The following is an 18,944-nucleotide window of genomic DNA, read 5'->3' on the forward strand; positions in this document are numbered from 1 at the left end:
TTGGGGCCCTGGGGCCCCTCTGCAGATCCCCTGCCCCTCCCCCCCCGGCACAGCCCCAGCTGTAAGGGGAGGTAAGTGTCTCTCCATGCCGACACCCCCCCCCGCACACACACGTCCCCCCCCCGCCAGGGGGCTGTGATGCTCAACATCACTGTGGATCCCAGTTGTCGTGGTAACTCCGGGAGGGGGCAGCACTGTGGATCCCGGTCACCAGGGTAACCTCTTTGCTGCAGATCCCCGTCGCCATGGCAACTGCGGCTGCAGATCCTCATCACCGTGGCAACGCCACAGGCTCCAGGTGGTAGCAACACTGCAGCCGGGGGCAGGCCCTGTCGTCTGCAAAACCCAGCTGGGGTGTGGTGTGTGTGTGTGTGTCCGTCCGTCCCTGTGGGGGTGTGGGGGGGTATGTGTGTGTGTGTGTGTCTCTGTGTGTGGACTGCGTGTGTGTGTGTCCGTCCCTCTGTGTGTGTGTGTGCGTGTGTGTGAGCCTGCAGTGAGCACAGCAGTGTGTGTGTGTGCGTGTGAGTGCTGAGCGTAGCAGTGTGTTTCGGTGTGTGTGTGTCTGTGTGTGTGTGTTGTGTTGTGCGGGGGAGGGATTCTTCAATGGGTGCCTGTGTCCGGAGGACAGACAGACGCACAGGGAGCAGGATACTTGGGCCTGGGGGAGATTGAGTCAGAGCTACCCCCCCGCCCACCCCAGAATAGGCCCTGAGTGCCCCCGGCACCAGACTGCTCTGAGGCGGTGGGGCGGGTGGTGGGGGGAGGAAGGGAACTCTCAGCATCTCTGGTATCTCCACCGGGCAGCTCCCCACTTCGCTCCCACCCCAGGGGTCTGCTCCCTCCTTCCGCAGCCCCCCCCATGCTCCAGTGACCGGCTGGGCCGTGTCCTCCCTGCGACCTTGTGGCCTGCAGAGGCACCACCTGCCTTTCGGGAAAGTGGGAATGGGGAGGTGGTCTCAGCCGCCTGCCTGTAGAAGCGGGAATGGGGCACCCCAGTCCCTCACCCTCCGAATGTGCTGGGCTCAGCAGCCACCTCCTCTCCCCGCAGCCGCTTCCCGACTGCCCATCTGGAGCCGGGCAGAGGTTGATTTGCAAGGAAAGCAGGGCCGCAGCTCAAGCAATTTTAATTTGGCTACTTTCCTAACTGAGACAGCAAACCCAGAGGTGCCGGGGGGCTCAGAACGACCAGGCCCGGAGGCACCGGGGGGCTAGGAGCGGCCAGGCCCGGAGGTGCCAGGGGGCTCGGAATGGCCAGGCCCAGAGGTGCTGGGGGGCTCGGAACGGCCAGGCCCAGAGGTGCTGGGGGGCTCGGAGTGGCCAGGCCCGGAGGTGCGGGGGGGCTAGGAATGGCCAGGCCCGGAGGTGCCAGGGCTTGGAATGGCCAGGCCCGGAGGTGCCAGGGGGCTCAGAACGGCCAGGCCCAAAGGTGACAGGGCTCTGAACGGCCAGGCCCAGAGGTGCTGGGGTACTCGGAGCGGCCAGGCCCGGAGGTGCCAGGGGGCTCGAACTGGCCAAGCCTGGAGGTGCCGGGGAGTTAGGAAAGGCCAGGCCCGGAGGTGCTGGGGGGCTTGGACTGGCCAGGCCTGGAGATGCTGGGGGGCTAGGAATGGCCAGGCCTGAGGTACCGGGGGCCTCGGAGCGGCCAGGCCCAGAGGTGCCTGACAGCTTGGAGCGGCCAAGCCCAGAGGTGCCGGGGGGCTCGGAACGGCCAGGCCCAAAGGTGCCAGGGCTCTGAACTGCCAGGTCCGGAGGTGCTGGCGGGCTCAGAGCGGCCAGGCCCGAAGGTGCCAGAGGGCTCAGACCGGCCAGGCCCAGAGGTGCCGGGGGTCTAGGAATGGCCAGGCCCAGAGGTGCCAGGGGGCTCGGAACGGCCAGGCCCAGACGTGCTGGGGGGCTAGGAATGGCCAGGCCCGAAGGTGCCAGGGCTCTGAACTGCCAGGTCTGGAAGTGCTGGTGGGCTCGGAGCGGCCAGGCCCGAAGGTGCCAGGGGGCTCAGAACGGCCAGGCCCAGAGGTGCCGGGGCTCAGAACGGCCAGGCCCAGAGGTGCTGGCGGGCTCGGAGCGGCCAGGCCCGAAGGTGCCAGGGGGCTCAGACCGGCCAGGCCCAGAGGTGCCGGGGCTCAGAACGGCAAGGCCCAGAGGTGCTGGCGGGCTCGGAGCGGCCAGGCCCGAAGGTGCCAGGGGGCTCAGACCGGCCAGGCCCAGAGGTGCCGGGGCTCAGAACGGCAAGGCCCAGAGGTGCTGGTGGGCTCGGAGCGGCCAGGCCCGAAGGTGCCAGGGGGCTCAGAACGGCCAGGCCCAGAGGTGCCGGGGCTCAGAACGGCCAGGCCCAGAGGTGCTGGCGGGCTCGGAGCGGCCAGGCCCGAAGGTGCCAGGGGGCTCAGACCGGCCAGGCCCAGAGGTGCCGGGGCTCAGAACGGCCAGGCCCAGAGGTGCTGGCGGGCTCGGAGCGGCCAGGCCCGAAGGTGCCAGGGGGCTCAGACCGGCCAGGCCCAGAGGTGCCGGAGCTCAGAACGGCAAGGCCCAGAGGTGCTGGTGGGCTCGGAGCGGCCAGGCCCGAAGGTGCCAGGGGGCTCAGACCTGACAGGCCCAGAGGTGCCGGGCTCGGAACGGTCAGGCCCAGAGGAGCTGGGGCTAGTAATGGCCAGGCCCACAAGTGCCAGGGCTCAGCCCTGGCCAGCCCGGGCCCAAAGGAAGCCCTGGTCGTGGGTATAGTGGCCCCCCCTCTCCCCGGCCCTGCTGTCAGCAGCGCCTGTGGCTCAGGCTACAGGGTGTTTGCTGCAGGGAATTCTCTCTCCTTGGTTCCCAGCCTCTCTGTCTGCTCCCTGTTCTTCACAGCCACGTGGTCCCTTCCCCAGGGCGGCCCCCCCCGACCAAACGTGCCTGGATGAATTACAGGCTGCCATCGCTGGGCTGAACCATGCAACGAGGCGGGAGGAGATGGCCTGACAGGCGCCCCCATCCCTGCCCACGCTGCTGGAGAGGGCGCCTGGCAGGTGTCAGCTTGGACAGGAACATGAACCTGTGTGTGGGGAGAGGGGGAGCTGCAGCAGCCTCCCCCCCCCCCCCCGCTCTCCAGCAGCAGCAGAAGTCGGGAAGGGACCCTCTGGTGCAAGACGTGGGGGTTGGGGGGGTGTGTGTGCGGCGGGGAGGGGGGGTCGCAAACCTTGCTAAAGCAAAGCAAGGAGCATGCAACGGCTTCCTCCCAACCTCTGGGCGTCGGCCGTCCTGATACACAGCCCTCTACCTGGGTGTCTCCAGCCTTGCCACCCTGCCAGCTATAGCCAGGATATTTACCTGGCCCCAGCCCTGCCTCTGGGTCCCCTCTATAGCGACCCCTCCGTCCCACAGCAGGACACCCGCCCCTCCATGTTCCAGATGGGCACTGGGGCCCAGGGGGTGCATGTCTGGGCCAAGCTCCTGGGGGAATCTGCGGCAGAGCCAGGAAATTGCCCCTGGATCTCAGCCAGGGCGTCTTGCCCTTCCCAGGACACAGGAGATTCATTGTAGTGGGGCTGTCACTCAGCAGCTCCAGGCTTTTCCCCTCGGCACTCATGAAATGGGCACCGACTGGGTTAAACCTGGGCACCGGCAACCCTGCAGCATAATGGCCTGAGGACTGGGCACTGGAGTGGAAGCCAGGACTCCTGGGTTCTCTCCTCAGCTTGGGGAGGGGAGTGGGGGCTAGTGGATTAGAGCAGGTGGGGCTGGGAGCCCGGACTCCTGGGTTCTCTCCCCGGCCCTGGGAGGGGAGTGGGGGTCTAGTGGGTTAGAGCAGGGGGGCTGGGAGTCAGGACTCCTGGGTTCTCTCCCCGGCCCTGGGAGGGGAGTGGGGGCTACTGGTTAGAGCAGAGTGGAGCAGCAGGATGCCTGGGTTCTCGTTGCGGTGTAAGTGGCTGGTAAAGGTCTTTAACTGGGTGAGGGGTTGTAGGAGACATTGCAGATCAACAAGACAATTGCTTGACCCCGCAGCCAGGGTCAGGCACGTGCGGCCCGGTACAGTTCTTGTGACTCTGGCCCCACCCCACCAGTAATGACAAAATTGCCTCACAGATGGAGGAGACTGAACTGAGTTCTCCGTGGAAGTGGGGGATCGTGCTTCACCGTGGGGCCAAGGACCCTGATGCTGCCTGTGTGGAGGGGCCAGCTTGGTCCGGGTGTGGAGACCACCCCCTCCACAGTCTTTGCACCGGAGATGTGGGGCCCTTGGCCCTGGCATTCTGGCGATGGCTTCATGTGAGCTTCCTGGACACTGCCTGCAGCCTGTAAGTGGTGCCAGGGCAGGGGATCTGGGGCTTTGTTGATTTGTGGTGGTTTTTGATTGTGAAGTTGTAGCCAGTGGAAGCCACACTGCTGTTCAGTGTCACAGCAGGAATGAGCAGGGAGGCCCCCCGCCCCCCAACCTTTGTTGCAAGGGTCTAGGATGTGGAAATACCAGTGGCCGGGGGTAATTTACTCCCATGATGGTAGCAGTAGAGGCGCTGCCTGAGATGGGGTCCTGTCGTGTCAGGTGCAGCCCAGCCCTGACCGAGATCAGGGCCCCATCGCGCCGGGCGCTGCCTAGACCCTGACCAAGATCAGGGCCCCATTGCGCCGGGCGCTGCCCAGACCCTGACCGAGATCAGGGCCCCATCGCGCCGGGCGCTGCCTAGACCCTAACCAAGATCAGGGCCCCATCGTGCCAGGTGCTGCCCAGACCCCGACCCCGACCAAGATCAGGGCCCCGTCATGCCCCCGCTGCCCAGGCCCCAACTGAGATCAAGGTCCCCTGTCGTGCTGGATGCTCTGCAGCCCCAGACTACGCATCATTCACAATCTGTACAGACAAAGACGCCAAGAGCAGGGAATGTGACTTGCCCAAGTTCACCCGGTTGGACAGGGAGGAAATGGGATCAGGTCCCAGGAGTCTTGACTTCCAACCCTGGGCTGTAGCCAGTGGGCAACCCTGCTTCGTGCACCCCCCCCATCTCTCCCTAGCTATCCCCATATATCGCAATATCATCTATCTATCTATCTATCCCCAGCCACCCCCTCTATCTATCTATCCCCAGCCACTCCCTCTATCTATCTACCCCCAGCCACCCACTCTATCTATCTATCTATCTCTCACCCCCAGAGTTAGCTCATGCACACAGATTACACACACAGACCCGCTGGCAGACGCGTACAGAATCACACGGATGCAGGCAGACGTGCCCATCCCGACACAGACCCACATACACTGAATTGTCTGCACCCATCCACACTAACATGCACCCGCCCACGCTGACCCCCACAAGAGAGCCACCAGAATCATAGGCCAACCTGTGTAATCGCACATGGGTGTCACCATAAGCACTGTACACGTGACCTCCCCCCACCACGCTTGTGCCCCTGTGTGGACTGTCCCACACCTCCCTTGCTAGAGCTCTGTGTTTGGGCCACTGAGTGCTTGTGGGGGGGGGGGGAACCATCTCTCTGTCTGACACCCCCTCTCTGGTTGCCATGCCAACACTGGGGGGAGGGAACATAGATGCCAGTGGATCCCCGTGGCTGGCGTAGGATGCTTCTTATCTCATTTTGGAAAGGGGGGAGCTGTGTAGCACCTGACATGATAGGGGGGCATCGCCATCAGGGGCCTGGAACAGTGTGTGTGTGTGTGTGTGGGGGGCAAATCCCAGTCAGTGACTATAAACCACCTGGCATAACGCACCTGTGGCCAGCTGCCTGCATGCCCCCCCTCACCCCACCTTGGAAAAGTTCTGAGCACCTCCAGCAGAAATGCCCCCCTCCCACACTTCCCCCGAGCAGCTCCCTCTGTTCCTCACTGTCTGCCTGATTAACCGGATGCTGCAGGTTGGGTAGGGGGGGCATTTGCTCAACGAGATCCCACCTGTCCCAGGGCTGGGGGGCAACCTGCAATCTGTCTGGCCTGGATCAGCAGTGAACCCAGGGAGGGAGAAACGTTTGAAGGGCCACCCCCTGCCCGTGCCTGGCAGGGGTCGGGCACCCTCCGGCTTTGGCTGTGGGCAAACGGCTGAGTCTCTGTCAGTGCAGCCTGAGCCACGGATCCCGTGTGGACAGGGGGCACGCAACCACCCCCATGGTGCCCAGGATCCTGTGAGCACCAGGGACTCCAGTGGCACTAGGTACCTGGTACTGGGGGACTTAGGGAACACATATGCTGATATGGGACGGGGGTGGGGGGACACCATCCTTCTTGGAACTGGGGAGGGAACCCAGGAGTCCTGGCTCCAGCAGCCCCCAGTCCTAATCCACTGGACCCCACTCCCTTTCCAGAGCCGGGGAGAGAACCCAGGAGTCCTGGCTCCCAGACCCCCCGGCTCTAACCCACCAGCCACCACTCCCCTCCCAGAGCTGGGGAGAGAACCCAGGAGTCCTGGCTTGCAGCCCCCCCCCGCTCTAACCACCAGCCCCCACTCCCCTCCTGAGCCGGGGAGAGAACCCAGGAGTCCTGGCTCCCAGACCCCCCAGCTCTAACCCACCAACCCCCACTCCCCTCCCAGAGCTGGGGAGAGAACCCAGGAGTCCTGGCTTGCAGCCCCCCCCCCCGCTCTAACCACCAGCCCCCACTCCCCTCCTGAGCCGGGGAGAGAACCCAGGAGTCCTGGCTCCCAGACCCCATGGCTCTAACCCACCAGCCCCCACTCCCCTCCCAGAGCTGGGGAGAGAACCCAGGAATCCTGGCTTGCAGCCCCCCGCTCTAACCACCAGCCCCCACTCCCCTCCTGAGCCGGGGAGAGAACCCAGGAGTCCTGGCTCAGCCCCGTCCCCCCTGCAGAACCCAGCTGTGAGCAGAGGTCCTGCCTCCTGGTAGCAGCTGCGCCTGCACCGCCCCATGCCAGGCCTACAGCGCCACCTGTAGCTGGGCCAGGCACACTGCGCTTTGCCATGGGGCTACCTGGGCCCGCAGCCCCCCGCCCCCCCAATCTAGCCTGACTCGGCTCCCTGCTGGGCAGGGGTGAGGGGGGGGGGGCAAAGGACCCTTGGTCTGGGCTCACGCCAGGGACTCGTCAGTTCCCAATTAACAGCATCCAGAGCTGGGGGCCAAAGGCCCCATTCTCTGCCCCCCCCCCCCAGACACCAGGGCCCATGGCAACTTGGGCACTGGGTGAGGCTGGGTCAGGTGCCAATGGCTGGCCCAAGGCACCAGCCACCTGCAATATTCCCAAGCACTGCCCGGTAGGCACAGTGTGTGTGTGTGTGTGTGAGATTGTGCGCTGGCAGGGCCAGTGTGTGTGTGACTATGTACTGGCAGGCAGTGTGTGTGTGTGTGTGATTGTGCGCCAGCAGGGCCAGTGTGTCTGTGATTGTGTGCTGGCAGGGACGGTGTGTGTGTGTGACTGTGTGCCGGCAGGGCCAGTGTGTGTGTGATTGTGTGCTGGCAGGGACGGTGTGTGTGTGACTGTGCGCCGGCAGGGCCAGTGTGTGTGTGATTGTGTGCTGGCAGGGATGGTGTGTGTGTGTGTGTGTGTGTGAGTGATTGTGTGCTGGCAGGGCCAGTGTGTGTGTGATTGTGTGCTGGCAGGGACGGTGTGTGTGTGACTGTGCGCCGGCAGGGCCAGTGTGTGTGTGTGATTGTGTGCTGGCAGGGACGGTGTGTGTGTGACTGTGCGCCGGCAGGGCCAGTGTGTGTGTGTGATTGTGTGCTGGCAGGGACGGTGTGTGTGTGTGTGATTGTGCGCTGGCAGGGCCAGTGTGTCTGTGATTGTGTGCTGGCAGGGACGGTGTGTGTGTGTGACTGTGTGCCGGCAGGGCCAGTGTGTGTGTGATTGTGTGCTGGCAGGGACGGTGTGTGTGTGACTGTGCGCCGGCAGGGCCAGTGTGTGTGTGATTGTGTGCTGGCAGGGATGGTGTGTGTGTGTGTGTGTGTGTGTGTGTGTGTGTGTGATTGTGTGCTGGCAGGGCCAGTGTGTGTGTGATTGTGTGCTGGCAGGCACAGTGTGTGTGTGAGATTGTGCGCTGGCAGGGCCAGTGTGTGTGTGTGATTGTGTGCTGGCAGGGACGGTGTGTGTGTGACTGTGAGCCGGCAGGGCCAGTGTGTGTGTGTGATTGTGTGCTGGCAGGGACGGTGTGTGTGTGACTGTGCGCCGGCAGGGCCAGTGTGTGTGTGATTGTGTGCTGGCAGGGATGGTGTGTGTGTGTGTGTGTGTGTGTGTGATTGTGTGCTGGCAGGGCCAGTGTGTGTGTGATTGTGTGCTGGCAGGGATAGGGTGTGTGTGTGGGTGTGGGTGTGTGTGTGTGTGTGAGAGAGAGATTGTGCGCTGGCAGGGCCAGTGTGAGATTGTGTGCTGGCAGGGCCAGTGTGTGTGTGATTGTGTGCCAGCAGGGCCAGTGTGTGTGTGATTGTGTGCTGGCAGGCACAGTGTGTGTGTGTGATTGTGCGCTGGCAGAGTCAGTGTGTGTGTGATTGTGTGCTGGCAGGGACGGGGTGTGTGTGTGTGTGATTGTGTGCTGGCAGGCACAGTGTGTGTAAGATTGTGCGCTGGCAGGGCCAGTGTGTGTGTGATTGTGTGCTGGCAGGCACAATGTGTGTGTGTGTGTGTGATTGTGTGCTGGCAGGGACGGGGTGTGTGTGTGTGTGATTGTGTGCTGGCAGGCACAGTGTGTGTAAGATTGTGCGCTGGCAGGGCCAGTGTGTGTGTGATTGTGTGCCGGCAGGGCCAGTGTGTGTGTGTGATTGTGTGCCGGCAGGGCCAGTGTGTGTGTGATTGTGTGCTGGCAGGGACAGGGTGTGTGTGTGTGATTGTGTGACTTTGCGCTGGCTGGGACTATATGTGTGTGTGTGACTGTGCGCTGGCAGGGACTATATGTTTGTGTGTGTGTGTGTGTGTGTGTGTGTGTGTGTGTGTGTGTGTGCGCGTGCGCACTGCCCTGGTCTTCCGAAGCACCTGTGTCCCACTGAGCCACTGGAAGGAGTCGCAGGGACCAGGACACCAAAGGCACTTGCACCCCACAAAGGGTTAAACGCTCTGGGTTGACCATTAACTTCTCCCAAGGGTGAGTGGGACCGAAGGTCCCTGGGATCCAGGGTCCACTCTGGCTTCGGGTGAGGAGGGGGGCAGCCCCGATCCTGCCAGCACAGCACCACCGCCCTGCGCCAGATGAACAGCCAGCTGGATGGGACGGGGGCGGGGGCGGGAGGGCCAGGGCGCCGGGTGTGCCTGGGGCTAGACAGATATTGCAGCAGCCGTGTTGGTCCCGGGACCCTGCAGCCCTGCAGGGGTGGGGAAAGGACCCTGTCCTGCCGGCCTGGCATTGGGACCTGTCATACCCCCCCCCCCACCCCGAGCCAGCCCCACCCTGTGTCGCGTGCTCTCCTCTGCTGGGACTGGTGCACAAGGGCCGTGCGTTGGGCCCCAACATCCCTTCCCCTCCCCAAACAGTGACACCCCCCCTCCCAGCCCTGCTCTGTGGGGCCGGCGTGACGCTCCCCCGCTTGTCCTTGTGTCTCGGCCCAGGGGCGAGCGGGCCAGGATGTGCGACGGGCCGGCCAGGCGGAAGGTCGGGATCGTGGGCTTTGGACATTTGGGTAGGTCATAAACACCCCCCTCAATTGCTTCCCAGGGGGATTGGGGCTCACCTGGGGCTGGGGGGCTGCTGCTTCCCTGGCAGGGGGCTGGACAGAGGGGGTCTGGCTTGGGGGGACTGAAATAGGGAGTGGAGAGGGAAAGACAGGTGGGGTGGGGTGGTGTAATGGGCAGCACCACTGCATCTGCTGCAAGAATCTTGGGCCTGGTGGGGGGCAGCTCCACCCCCACAACGCAAGGGGCTTTGTACTGGTGGGGGTGGGGGAGTTGGGTATACGGACGTCTGGGGTTCCCAGCCATGTCAGTCAAGCCCCCTTCTTGCCCTAGGCCAGTATCTGGTGCAGAGACTCCAGGATGAGGGGCCCCGGCACGGCCTGGAACTTGCCTTCGTCTGGAACCGGGACGTGGGGAAACTGCAGGGCAAGGTGCCGATTTCCCTCCAGCTGCAGGACCTGGGCCGGTTCCCCGAGTGGTGAGTGATTCCACCCCCCCACCCCCAGCTGCAGGACCTGGGCCGGTTCCCCGAGCGGTGAGTGATTTCCCCCGCCACCAGCTGCAGGACGTGGGCTGGTTCCCCGAGCAGTGAGTGCTTCCCGACCTCCCCACCCCCCAGCTGCAGGACCTGGGCTGGTTCCCCGAGCGGTGAGTGATTCCACCCCCTGCCCCCAGCTGCAGGACCTGGGCCAGTTCCCCAAGTGGTGAGTGATTCCACCCCCGCCCAGCTGCAGGATCTGGCCGGTTCCCCAAGCAGTGAGGGCTTCCCGACCCCCCCACTCCCCCCGCAGCCACAGGACCTGGCCTGGTTCCCGAGCAGTGAGTGCTTCCCGACCCCCCCACCCCCCAGCTGCAGGACCTGGCCCAGTTCCCCGAGCGGTGAGTGATTCCACCCCCCCACCCCCAGCTGCAGGACCTGGGCCGGTTCCCCGAGCGGTGAGTGATTTCCCCCGCCACCAGCTGCAGACGTGGGCTGGTTCCCCGAGCAGTGAGTGCTTCCCGACCCCACCTCCCCAGCTGCAGGACCTGGGCTGGTTCCCCGAGCGGTGAGTGATTCCACCCCCCCACCCCCAGCTGCAGGACCTGGGCTGGTTCCCCGAGCGGTGAGTGATTCCCGACCCCCCCACCCCCAGCTGCAGGACCTGGGCTGGTTCCCCGAGCGGTGAGTGCTTCCCGACGCCCCCTCCCCAGCTGCAGGACCTGGGCTGGTTCCCCAAGTGGTGAGTGATTCCACCCCCACCCAGCTGCAGGACCTGGGCCGGTTCCCCAAGTGGTGAGTGATTCCACCCCCGCCCAGCTGCAGGATCTGGCCGGTTCCCCAAGCAGTGAGGGCTTCCCGACCCCCCCACCCCCCAGCTGCAGGACCTGGCCCAGTTCCCCGAGCGGCGAGTGATTCCACCCCCAACCCCCGCCACAGGACCTGGCCCGGTTCCCCAAGTGGTGAGTGATTCCTGATCCCCAACTCAGCTGCAGAACCTGGCCCCTGGGACCCTGTGGCTCCTGCCTGAGCCCAGCCCAGCACGGGCAGTGCCAGGGTTAATGTGCCCCCCCGGTCACTGTCTCGTGTCCCTGCAGCGAGGTGGATCTGGTGGTCGAAGTGGCTCATCCCTGTGTGGTCCGGGACCACGGCGCCTCCTTTCTGTCTGGGGCAGACTTCATGGTGAGGGGTCGGAGCGGCACCATCCCTGGCTGGCAGCGGGGTACCCAGGGGCGAGGTGGCATGGAGTGGGCACAGCACGGGGCCCTGCCGGGGATGCGGGAACCTGAGGGGGCACCCTGGGGCTGTGAGGGTGCCATGTAGGGGATGGCTTGGGAGATGGGGTGGCAGTGGGCAGGGACGTACTCTGCAGGGAGGTGGGTGCCAAGGGGAGTGAGGGTGCCCTGGTGGGGGGCTGCGGTGTATGTGTGTGTGGGGGGTCTTGGCTTAGAGCCTGCAGCTTCCTTGTGACCAGGTTTCTGACCCTTCTCCCCCAGGTGGGTTCCCCCACAGCCCTGGCTGACCAGGCCACGGAGATGCGGCTGCGGGAAGCTGCCCGGCGTGGGGGGCACACGCTGTACGTGCCCCGGGGGGCGCTGTGGGGCGGCGAGGACATCCAGCGGATGGATGACAGGGGCGTGCTGCAGGTGGGGGTCTCGGGTCTGCCTGGGGGGTGGGCACGTGGACCCTGGTGTGAGGCAAGGGACAGTGACAAGGAACTGCCTCTGCTCTCCTGGGGAAGTGGGGGTGGGGGGGAAGGGAGGACTGTCCCTGCCCCCCACCCCTAGGGCTGACTCTCTGACGTTGCTTTCCAGGGCCTGAAGGTGACCATGATCAAGCACCCGGACAGCTTCCGGCTGGAGGGGGGGCTGAGGGAGCGGCTGGGGGCCGTGCGGGCTGTGCTGTACGAGGGGCCCGTGCGGGGTCTCTGCCCCCTGGCCCCCAACAATGTTAACACCATGGCGGCCGCTTGCATGGCCGCCCCCAGCCTGGGCTTCGACGGGGTCCAGGGGTGCCTCATTGCTGACCCCGGGTTAGTGCACCCCCACAGTTCCCTGCTCCCTGCATCCTCCCATCCCTGCACCCCGCCATCCCTGCTCCCTGCACTCCCCAGTTCCCTGCTCCCTCCAATCCCTGCACCCCTCCCAGTTCCCTGCTCCCTGCCCCCCCGATCCCTGCTCCCTGCATCCCCCAGTTCCCTGCTCCCTCCAATCTCTGCACCCCTCCCAGTTCCCTGCTCCCTGCATCCCCCACATTCCTGCTCCCTGCACCCCCCATCCCTGCTCCCTGCAGCCCTGGATCCCTGCTCCATGCACCTCCCCGTTCCCTGACCTCCCCAGTTCCCTGGACCCCCCCCCCACTGACCACCCTGATCCCTGCTCCATGCATCCCCCCAGTTCCCTGCTCCCTGACCGCCCCCCCCCCCCAGTTCTCTGCTCCGCTCCAGCCAGGTCAGTGCCACTCCGTGCCCTGATCTTTGCATCCCCCTCTCCATTTCTCTTTCCCCCAGCTTGGTCCCCCCCACTGACCTCCCTGCCTTCCTGTCCCCACAGCCTCCCTGACTGGCATGTGGTGGAGGTGGAGGTGACCGGCCGGTCTGGCGAGCGCAGGGACCAGGCCTTCACGGTCACCACCAGCCGCAGGAACCCAGCCTCCCCCGGAGCTGTCACTGGCACGGCTACTTTCCCTTCTTTCTGGAGCAGCCTGCTGGGTAAGAGGGGGTGGGGGCGCTCTTGGGTGTGTATAGAGGGACAGGAATCTGCCTGCTGGGACAGACTGAGCCCTGGGCGACTCCTGGAGGGAGACCGACTCCTGGGGGCGACCACTGTGGAAGGGGGGGGGGTCCCCCAGACCTGGGGAGTGCAATTGCCACTAGAGGCTGCAGGGACTGACTAACGGCTGAGCCAAGGTGTCTTCTGTGGTGGGGTGAGGTACCCTGGGCTGGGAGCTCTCCATGGGGTAACTGAGTTGCAGGCTGGGGGCTCTCCTGAAGGTGGGTAGGGGGGCCTGGGCCCCACAGATCAGCCCCTCTGACCTCCCCTTCTCATTTCCCCCGCAGCCTGCCAGGGCCACCGAGGGCATGTTGTTTTGTGCTGATGCTGGTTCGGGGCCGAAGGGACCTGGCTGAAGCCAGTGGGGCTGGTAGTGTGTGTTGCTGGGGGTTGGGGGGTGTCTCCTCTGACTGAGAGATCATTAAAGGGCAGGGTGGCAGGGAGGAATGGTGGGAAATTTTTCATACTTGGTCCCAGAGGCATGATGGGGGGTTTAGTTCTTGCTCCCCGGAGCTGAGTGGGAGTCACAGGGTATGTAACCCCCTCCTGCAGAGACTGATGTCGGCTGTTGCTTTTGGGTTATGACGGGAACGGTACAGTAGAACCTCAGCGTTATGAACACCCGCGTGATGAACTGACCAGTCAACAACACCTAGGGTGACCAGACAGCAAGTGTGAAAAATTGGGACGGGGTGGGGGGTAAAAGGAGTCTATATAAGAGAGAGACCCCAAAATCCGGACTGTTCCTATAAAATCGGGACATCTGGTCACCCTAACCACACCCCATCTTGTAAACTGGACGTACGCAGTCATGCAACAGCCGCAGAGACAAACGCACAAAGCCAGTACAGTCTTGTGTTCAATGTAAACGATGACAAAAAATAAATGGAAAGTTTAAAAAAAAAGAAAGATTTGACGAGGCGAGGAAACTGTTTCTGGGCTTGTTTCATTTAAATGAACAGGGTTAAAAGCAGCCTTTTTTCCTTCTGCAGAGGAAAGTTTCAAAGCACTAGGTCGTCAATGGTCAGCTGTAAACTTTGGCAAGAAGCACCTGTATAGAGTTACGGCCATTTCAGAGTTACGATCCACCTCCGATCCATGCTGGGAGATAAAGTTCAATGAGATCTGCTGTAAGCTTTCCATGCGTGGGGCCTGGTGCATGCTGGGAGCTGTACCCATTGTGGGCAGGAGCGATGGACACTCCCTAAAAGCAGGGGGCCCACCAGCACCTGAACCGTGCCCCCCCCACGCACCCTTCCCCCAAGGTGCCGCACCGACATCTCCCATCCCCCCAAGACCCCGTCCCCCCATCCTCACGCTGCCCCTTCCCCCAAGACTCTGCCCCCACCCGCTCCTCTCTGCCCTCCCCCGTGCCGCTCACCCTTTATGGACAGTCAAAAAAATGGGAGGGCAAAGCCACAGCCCCCTGGCTCCCCCGTTCCGCTGCCTGATTGCGGGTAATGGGACGGACGGGCCAGGGCCTGGCCAAAATAGAGTGACCAGATAGAAAGTGTGAACATTCGGGACGGGGGTGGGGGGTGGTAAGGGCCCATCTATGAAAAAGCCCCAAATATGGGGCCTGTCCCTATAAAATCAGGACGTCTGGTCTCCCTAGGCCAAAACGAAAGGGGGAGGCACACAGAGCGCGGCACCCCCCCCCCCTTCGTCCGGGGGGGCAGCAATACAATCACCAGAGCCTGACAAGGCACAAGGGGGGCAGAGGTTCCAGCTGGGGGGGCACAGAGCAGCGACCCCGACTCGGAGGAGCCTGGAGACGGGGCGCAGCCAGGGACCGAAAACACCCCCCCCCCGGCCAGGCGGGGCTGGGAACAGGGGGGGGGGTCACTGAGGTCAGTGGTGCATGCTGGGAACCGTCATTTGGGGGGGGGCTGTTACTGTAGCTGTCACTCCTAGCACAGTGCATGCCGGGAGCTGCGGGCCACGGGGCTCGGTGCATGCTGGGAGTTGTAGTTTGCGTTGGCGCGGTGCATGCCGGGAGATGGGCTGTTCTGGCCCTGGGGCATGCTGGGAGCTGTAGTTCGGCGAGGCAGGATGGGAGCTGTGATACTCTGGTCCCAGTGAATGCTGGGAGCGCGCTGATCTGCCCCTATGCATGCTGGGAGCTATGGGAGAGCTGGCCTGGCCCCGGTGCATGCTGGGAACTGTAGTTCGCGTTGGCGCAAGGGATGCCGGGAGCTGTGGTGCGCGGTGCATGCCGGGAGCAATGGTGCCCTGGCCGCGGTGCATGCCGGGAGCGGCGGTCCCCGTGCCCCGGTGCATGCCGGGAGCAATGGTGCCGTGGCCGCGGTGCATGCCGGGAGCGGTGGTGCGCGGTGCATGCCGGGAGCGATGATGCGCGGTGCATGCCGGGAGCGGTGGTCCCCGTGCCCCGGTGCATGCCGGGAGCGGTGGTGCGCGGTGCATGCCGGGAGCGGTGGTCCCCGTGCCCCGGTGCATGCCGGGAGCGGCGGTGCGCGGTGCATGCCGGGAGCGGTGGTCCCCGTGCCCCGCGGCTCGGTCCCGCTGGCTGCGGGCTGGTCTCAGGCTCCCCGGCCCGGGGGATGACGGGCCCCCCCGGCTGCAGGAGGAGCCCCAGGGTGGGTCCGGGGGGGCGGAGCCGGCCCCGTGCAGGGGGCGGGGCTGCCCTGGCGGGGGGGTCCCGGGGGGGTCACTGGGGCGGGGGTTCCCCAGGGCCTAGCCCCGCCTCTCTCCTCTCCTCTGCAGGCAGCCGGGCTCGGGGCCGCGCCGTGAGGCCGCCCCCACCCCCCCCAGGCTGGGGGGCGCGATGTCCGGGGGGCCGGAGCCGGGCGGGAGGCCGCGGGTGTACCACGAACGCCAGCGCCTGGAGCTCTGCGCCGTCCACGCCCTGAACAACGTCCTGCAGGAGCGACGCTTCACCCAGGAGGCGGCCGACGAGATCTGCAAGAGGTAGGGGGCAGGCGGGCCCCCCCTCCCAACAGACCCCCCACCTCGCCTGCCTCCTGCCACCCCCTGTCTCCCCTGGTGTTGACCCCACCCCGCACCCAACGCTCCCACCCCACCCTGGGTCACTCACTGGCACCCGTCTCTCCCCTCCAGGCTGGCGCCGGACGCCCGGCTGAATCCGCATCGCAGCGTCCTGGGCACGGGCAACTACGATGTCAATGTGATCATGGCAGCCCTGCAGAGCCTGGACTTCGCGGCCATCTGGTGGGACAAGCGCCGGTGAGAGGGAGGCGGCGGGGCAGCAGGAGCGGGCAGGCTGGGGCAGACCCCGCACTGTCCGATAGCAGAGCGCTTAAAGGCTCCTGGTGCCATGTGTGACCCCGGCCTGGCTCCAGCTGGCGCTGAGAGTAGGGTGACCAGATGGCAAGTGTGAAAAATTGGGACAGGGAGAAGGGGGTAATAGGCACTTATATAAGACAAAGCGCCCGAAAATCATGACTGTCCCTATAAAATTGGGACATCTGATCACCCTAGTTGAGAGGCCAGTGTCTGCCCTCAGGAAAGAGATCTTGGAGTCATCATAGATAGTTCTCTGAAGACATCCTTGCAGTGCGCAGAGGCAGCCGAAAAAGCAACAGGATGTTAGGAATAATTAAAAAGGGGATAGAGAATAAGATGGAGAATATCTCATTGCCCTTATAGAAATCCATGGTACGCCCACATCTTGAATACTGTGTATAGATGTGGTCTCCTCATCTCAAAAAAAGATCTACTGGCATTAGAAAAGGTTCGGAGGAGGACAACTAAAATGATTAGGGGTTTGGAGAGGGTCCCATATGAGGAGAGATGAAAGAGGCTAGGACTGTTCAGCTTGGATAAGAGGAGACGAAGGGGGGATATGACAGAGGTCTATAAAATCATGAGTGATGTGGAGAAAGTGAATAAGGAAAAGTTATTTACATGGTCCCATAATATAAGAACTAGGGGTCACTAAATGAAATTAGTGGGCAGCAGGTTTAAAACAAATCAAAGGAAGTTCTTCTTCACGCAGCGCACAGGCAGCCTGTGAAACTCCTTACCTGAGGGGGTTGTTAGGCTGGGACTGTAACAGGGTTTAAAAGAGAACTGGTAAATTTACGGAGGTTAAGTCCGTTAATGGCTATTAGCCAGGCTGGTAAGGAACGGTGTCCCTAGCCTCTGTTTGTCAGAGGGTGGAGATGGATGGCAGAAGAGAGATCACTTGATCATTACCTGTTAGGTTCACTTCCTCTGGGGCACCTGGCATTGGTACTGTCGGTAGACAGGATCCTGGGCTGGATGGACCTTTGGTCTGACCCAGTCTGGCCGTTCTTATGTTCTCATGCCCTGAAATACCCTGGGCCTGGAGGATGCTCCCTGCTGCCCCGGTGCCTCTCTTTGTCCACCTGCCTTCCCCTCCCTGCTGCATATCCACCGATCGTGTTCCCCTCTGGCTGTTTCTCTGGAGCCACCCCTCCAGCCCGTCGGTCTCGGTGTAACCCCTGGTTCTACCCCTCTGCCGGCAGGCCCCTGGAGCAGCTGGTACTGAGCCGGGTGCACGGCTTCATCGTGAACGTGCCGTCCAACGTGTCCCTGGGCTTCGTGTCGCTGCCCGTGCGGCGTAAGCACTGGATCGCCGTGCGCCAGGTGGGAGGCACCTACTACAACCTGGACTCCAAGCTGAAGGCCCCGGCCTGTGTCGGCGGAGAGGGGGAGCTCAGGTGTGGGGGACGGGCAAGGGGTGGGGAGGAGCGCTCAGGTGGATGAGAGGTTAGGGGTGAGTGAACAGTTTAACACTGTTGCGAGAAAGCCAAACCTCCTTCTGGCTGTATCAGCAGGAGTGTTGTAAGCCAGACACAAGAAGTGATTCTTCCGCTCTGCTCCGCCCTGATACGGTCTCAGCTGGAGGACTGGGTCCTGTTCTGAGTGCAGGAGAGATGGGGACAGATTGGAAAAAGTCCAGAGAAGAGCAGCAAACATGATGAAAAATCTAGAAAACATGAGCTTTGGGCGAAGATTGAAACAAGGGGGTTTGTTGAGTCTGGAGAATAGAAGCCGGAGAGGGGACAGGAGAACAATTTGCAAGTACAGAAGAAAGCGTTAAAAGGAGGAGGGAGAAAAACTTCTTAACCTCTGAGGATCCAACAAGAAGCAACGGGCTTAAACTGCAGCCAGGGCAGTTTAGGTTGTGACATTAGGAAAAACGTCCTATCAGGCTGGTTAAGCGCTGGAATAAATTACCGAGGGAGGTGGTGGAATCTCCATTATTGGGGATTGTTAAGAGCAGGTTGGACAAACCCCTGTCAGGGACGGTCTAGATAATATTTAGTCCTGCTATGAGTGCAGGGGACTGGACTGGAGACCTCGTGAGGTCCCTTCCAGCCCTATGGTGCTATGTGGGGGGAAGAGGGGGATGGGGGGACAAGCAGGGGGCAGGGCTCGGAGAGCTGGTATATAGGGGGCAGTGAGGGTGTGTGGGGGGAGCTCGGGTCTGGGACATGGGCAGGGGTGGCCAGAGAACAGAGGGCAAAGCTGAGGTGCAGGGGATTGGAGGGGGCTTGTACAGGGGGTGGGCCGGAGGGGTGTATGGACGAGGGGGCCCTGGGAGTGTATGGACCACGGGGCTGGAGGGGTGTATGAACCAGGGGCTGTGCAGGGCAGGAGCGCGGCGAGATGTGTAAGACGGGGGGTGCAAAGCAGGGGCTGCTCTGACCCCCCCTCCATCTCCTTGCCCCTCCCCGCAGGGCTTTCCTTCAGGATTTCCTGTCCCAGGGTCCCTGTGAAGTGCTGCTGGTCGTGTCCCGGGCCGTGGAGGAATCCGGCTGCTGGTTGAACCCAGAGTGATGCCGCAGATACCAAAGATTTTGACTGTTCGTAGCAGCCTCGCTGGGGGGGCAGGACCCACATGCTGAGTCTGGCTTAGTCACAGCCCCCCCCCCCCCCCTCCGGTGCTGGCATCAGATACCCCATCCCATCTGCCCTGAGGAGTGCATGGCTCCGGGCATGCTGCTCTCACTCCACTGGGGGGTCCCTTCACCCCACAGCCCCTGGAGCCAGAGACGGCACCAGGGGGCCACAGGGAAACCTGGCTTAGGGTGCCTGGCCCCATCTCCCTGCTGGGCATCTGTCTCAGCTGCAAGTGCTTACAAAGTTTATGATAAAGGACACAACGCTCACTCTGCCTTGAAGTGATTGCCTGGGGTGGGGCTGGGGCTGGGTTTCTTGTGG

General features: G+C 63.2%; 1 protein-coding gene across 1 annotated transcript; it reads left to right on the forward strand.

Moving 5' to 3' along the window:
* The first annotated feature begins 11,945 nt into the window (after nt 1-11,945).
* Nucleotides 11,946-18,892, forward strand: LOC115641730 (josephin-2-like). Its single transcript, XM_030545083.1, is given in 8 exon segments — nt 11,946-12,034; nt 12,555-12,712; nt 13,766-13,903; nt 15,498-15,536; nt 15,539-15,701; nt 15,852-15,977; nt 17,243-17,437; nt 18,461-18,892. Coding segments are annotated over 8 exon segments (993 nt in total). The 5' UTR covers nt 11,946-11,960; the 3' UTR covers nt 18,561-18,892.
* The last annotated feature ends 52 nt before the right edge of the window (nt 18,893-18,944 follow it).

The sequence above is a fragment of the Gopherus evgoodei genome, unplaced genomic scaffold, assembly GCF_007399415.2.
Source record: "Gopherus evgoodei ecotype Sinaloan lineage unplaced genomic scaffold, rGopEvg1_v1.p scaffold_35_arrow_ctg1, whole genome shotgun sequence".
Classification (NCBI taxonomy): domain Eukaryota; kingdom Metazoa; phylum Chordata; order Testudines; family Testudinidae; genus Gopherus; species Gopherus evgoodei.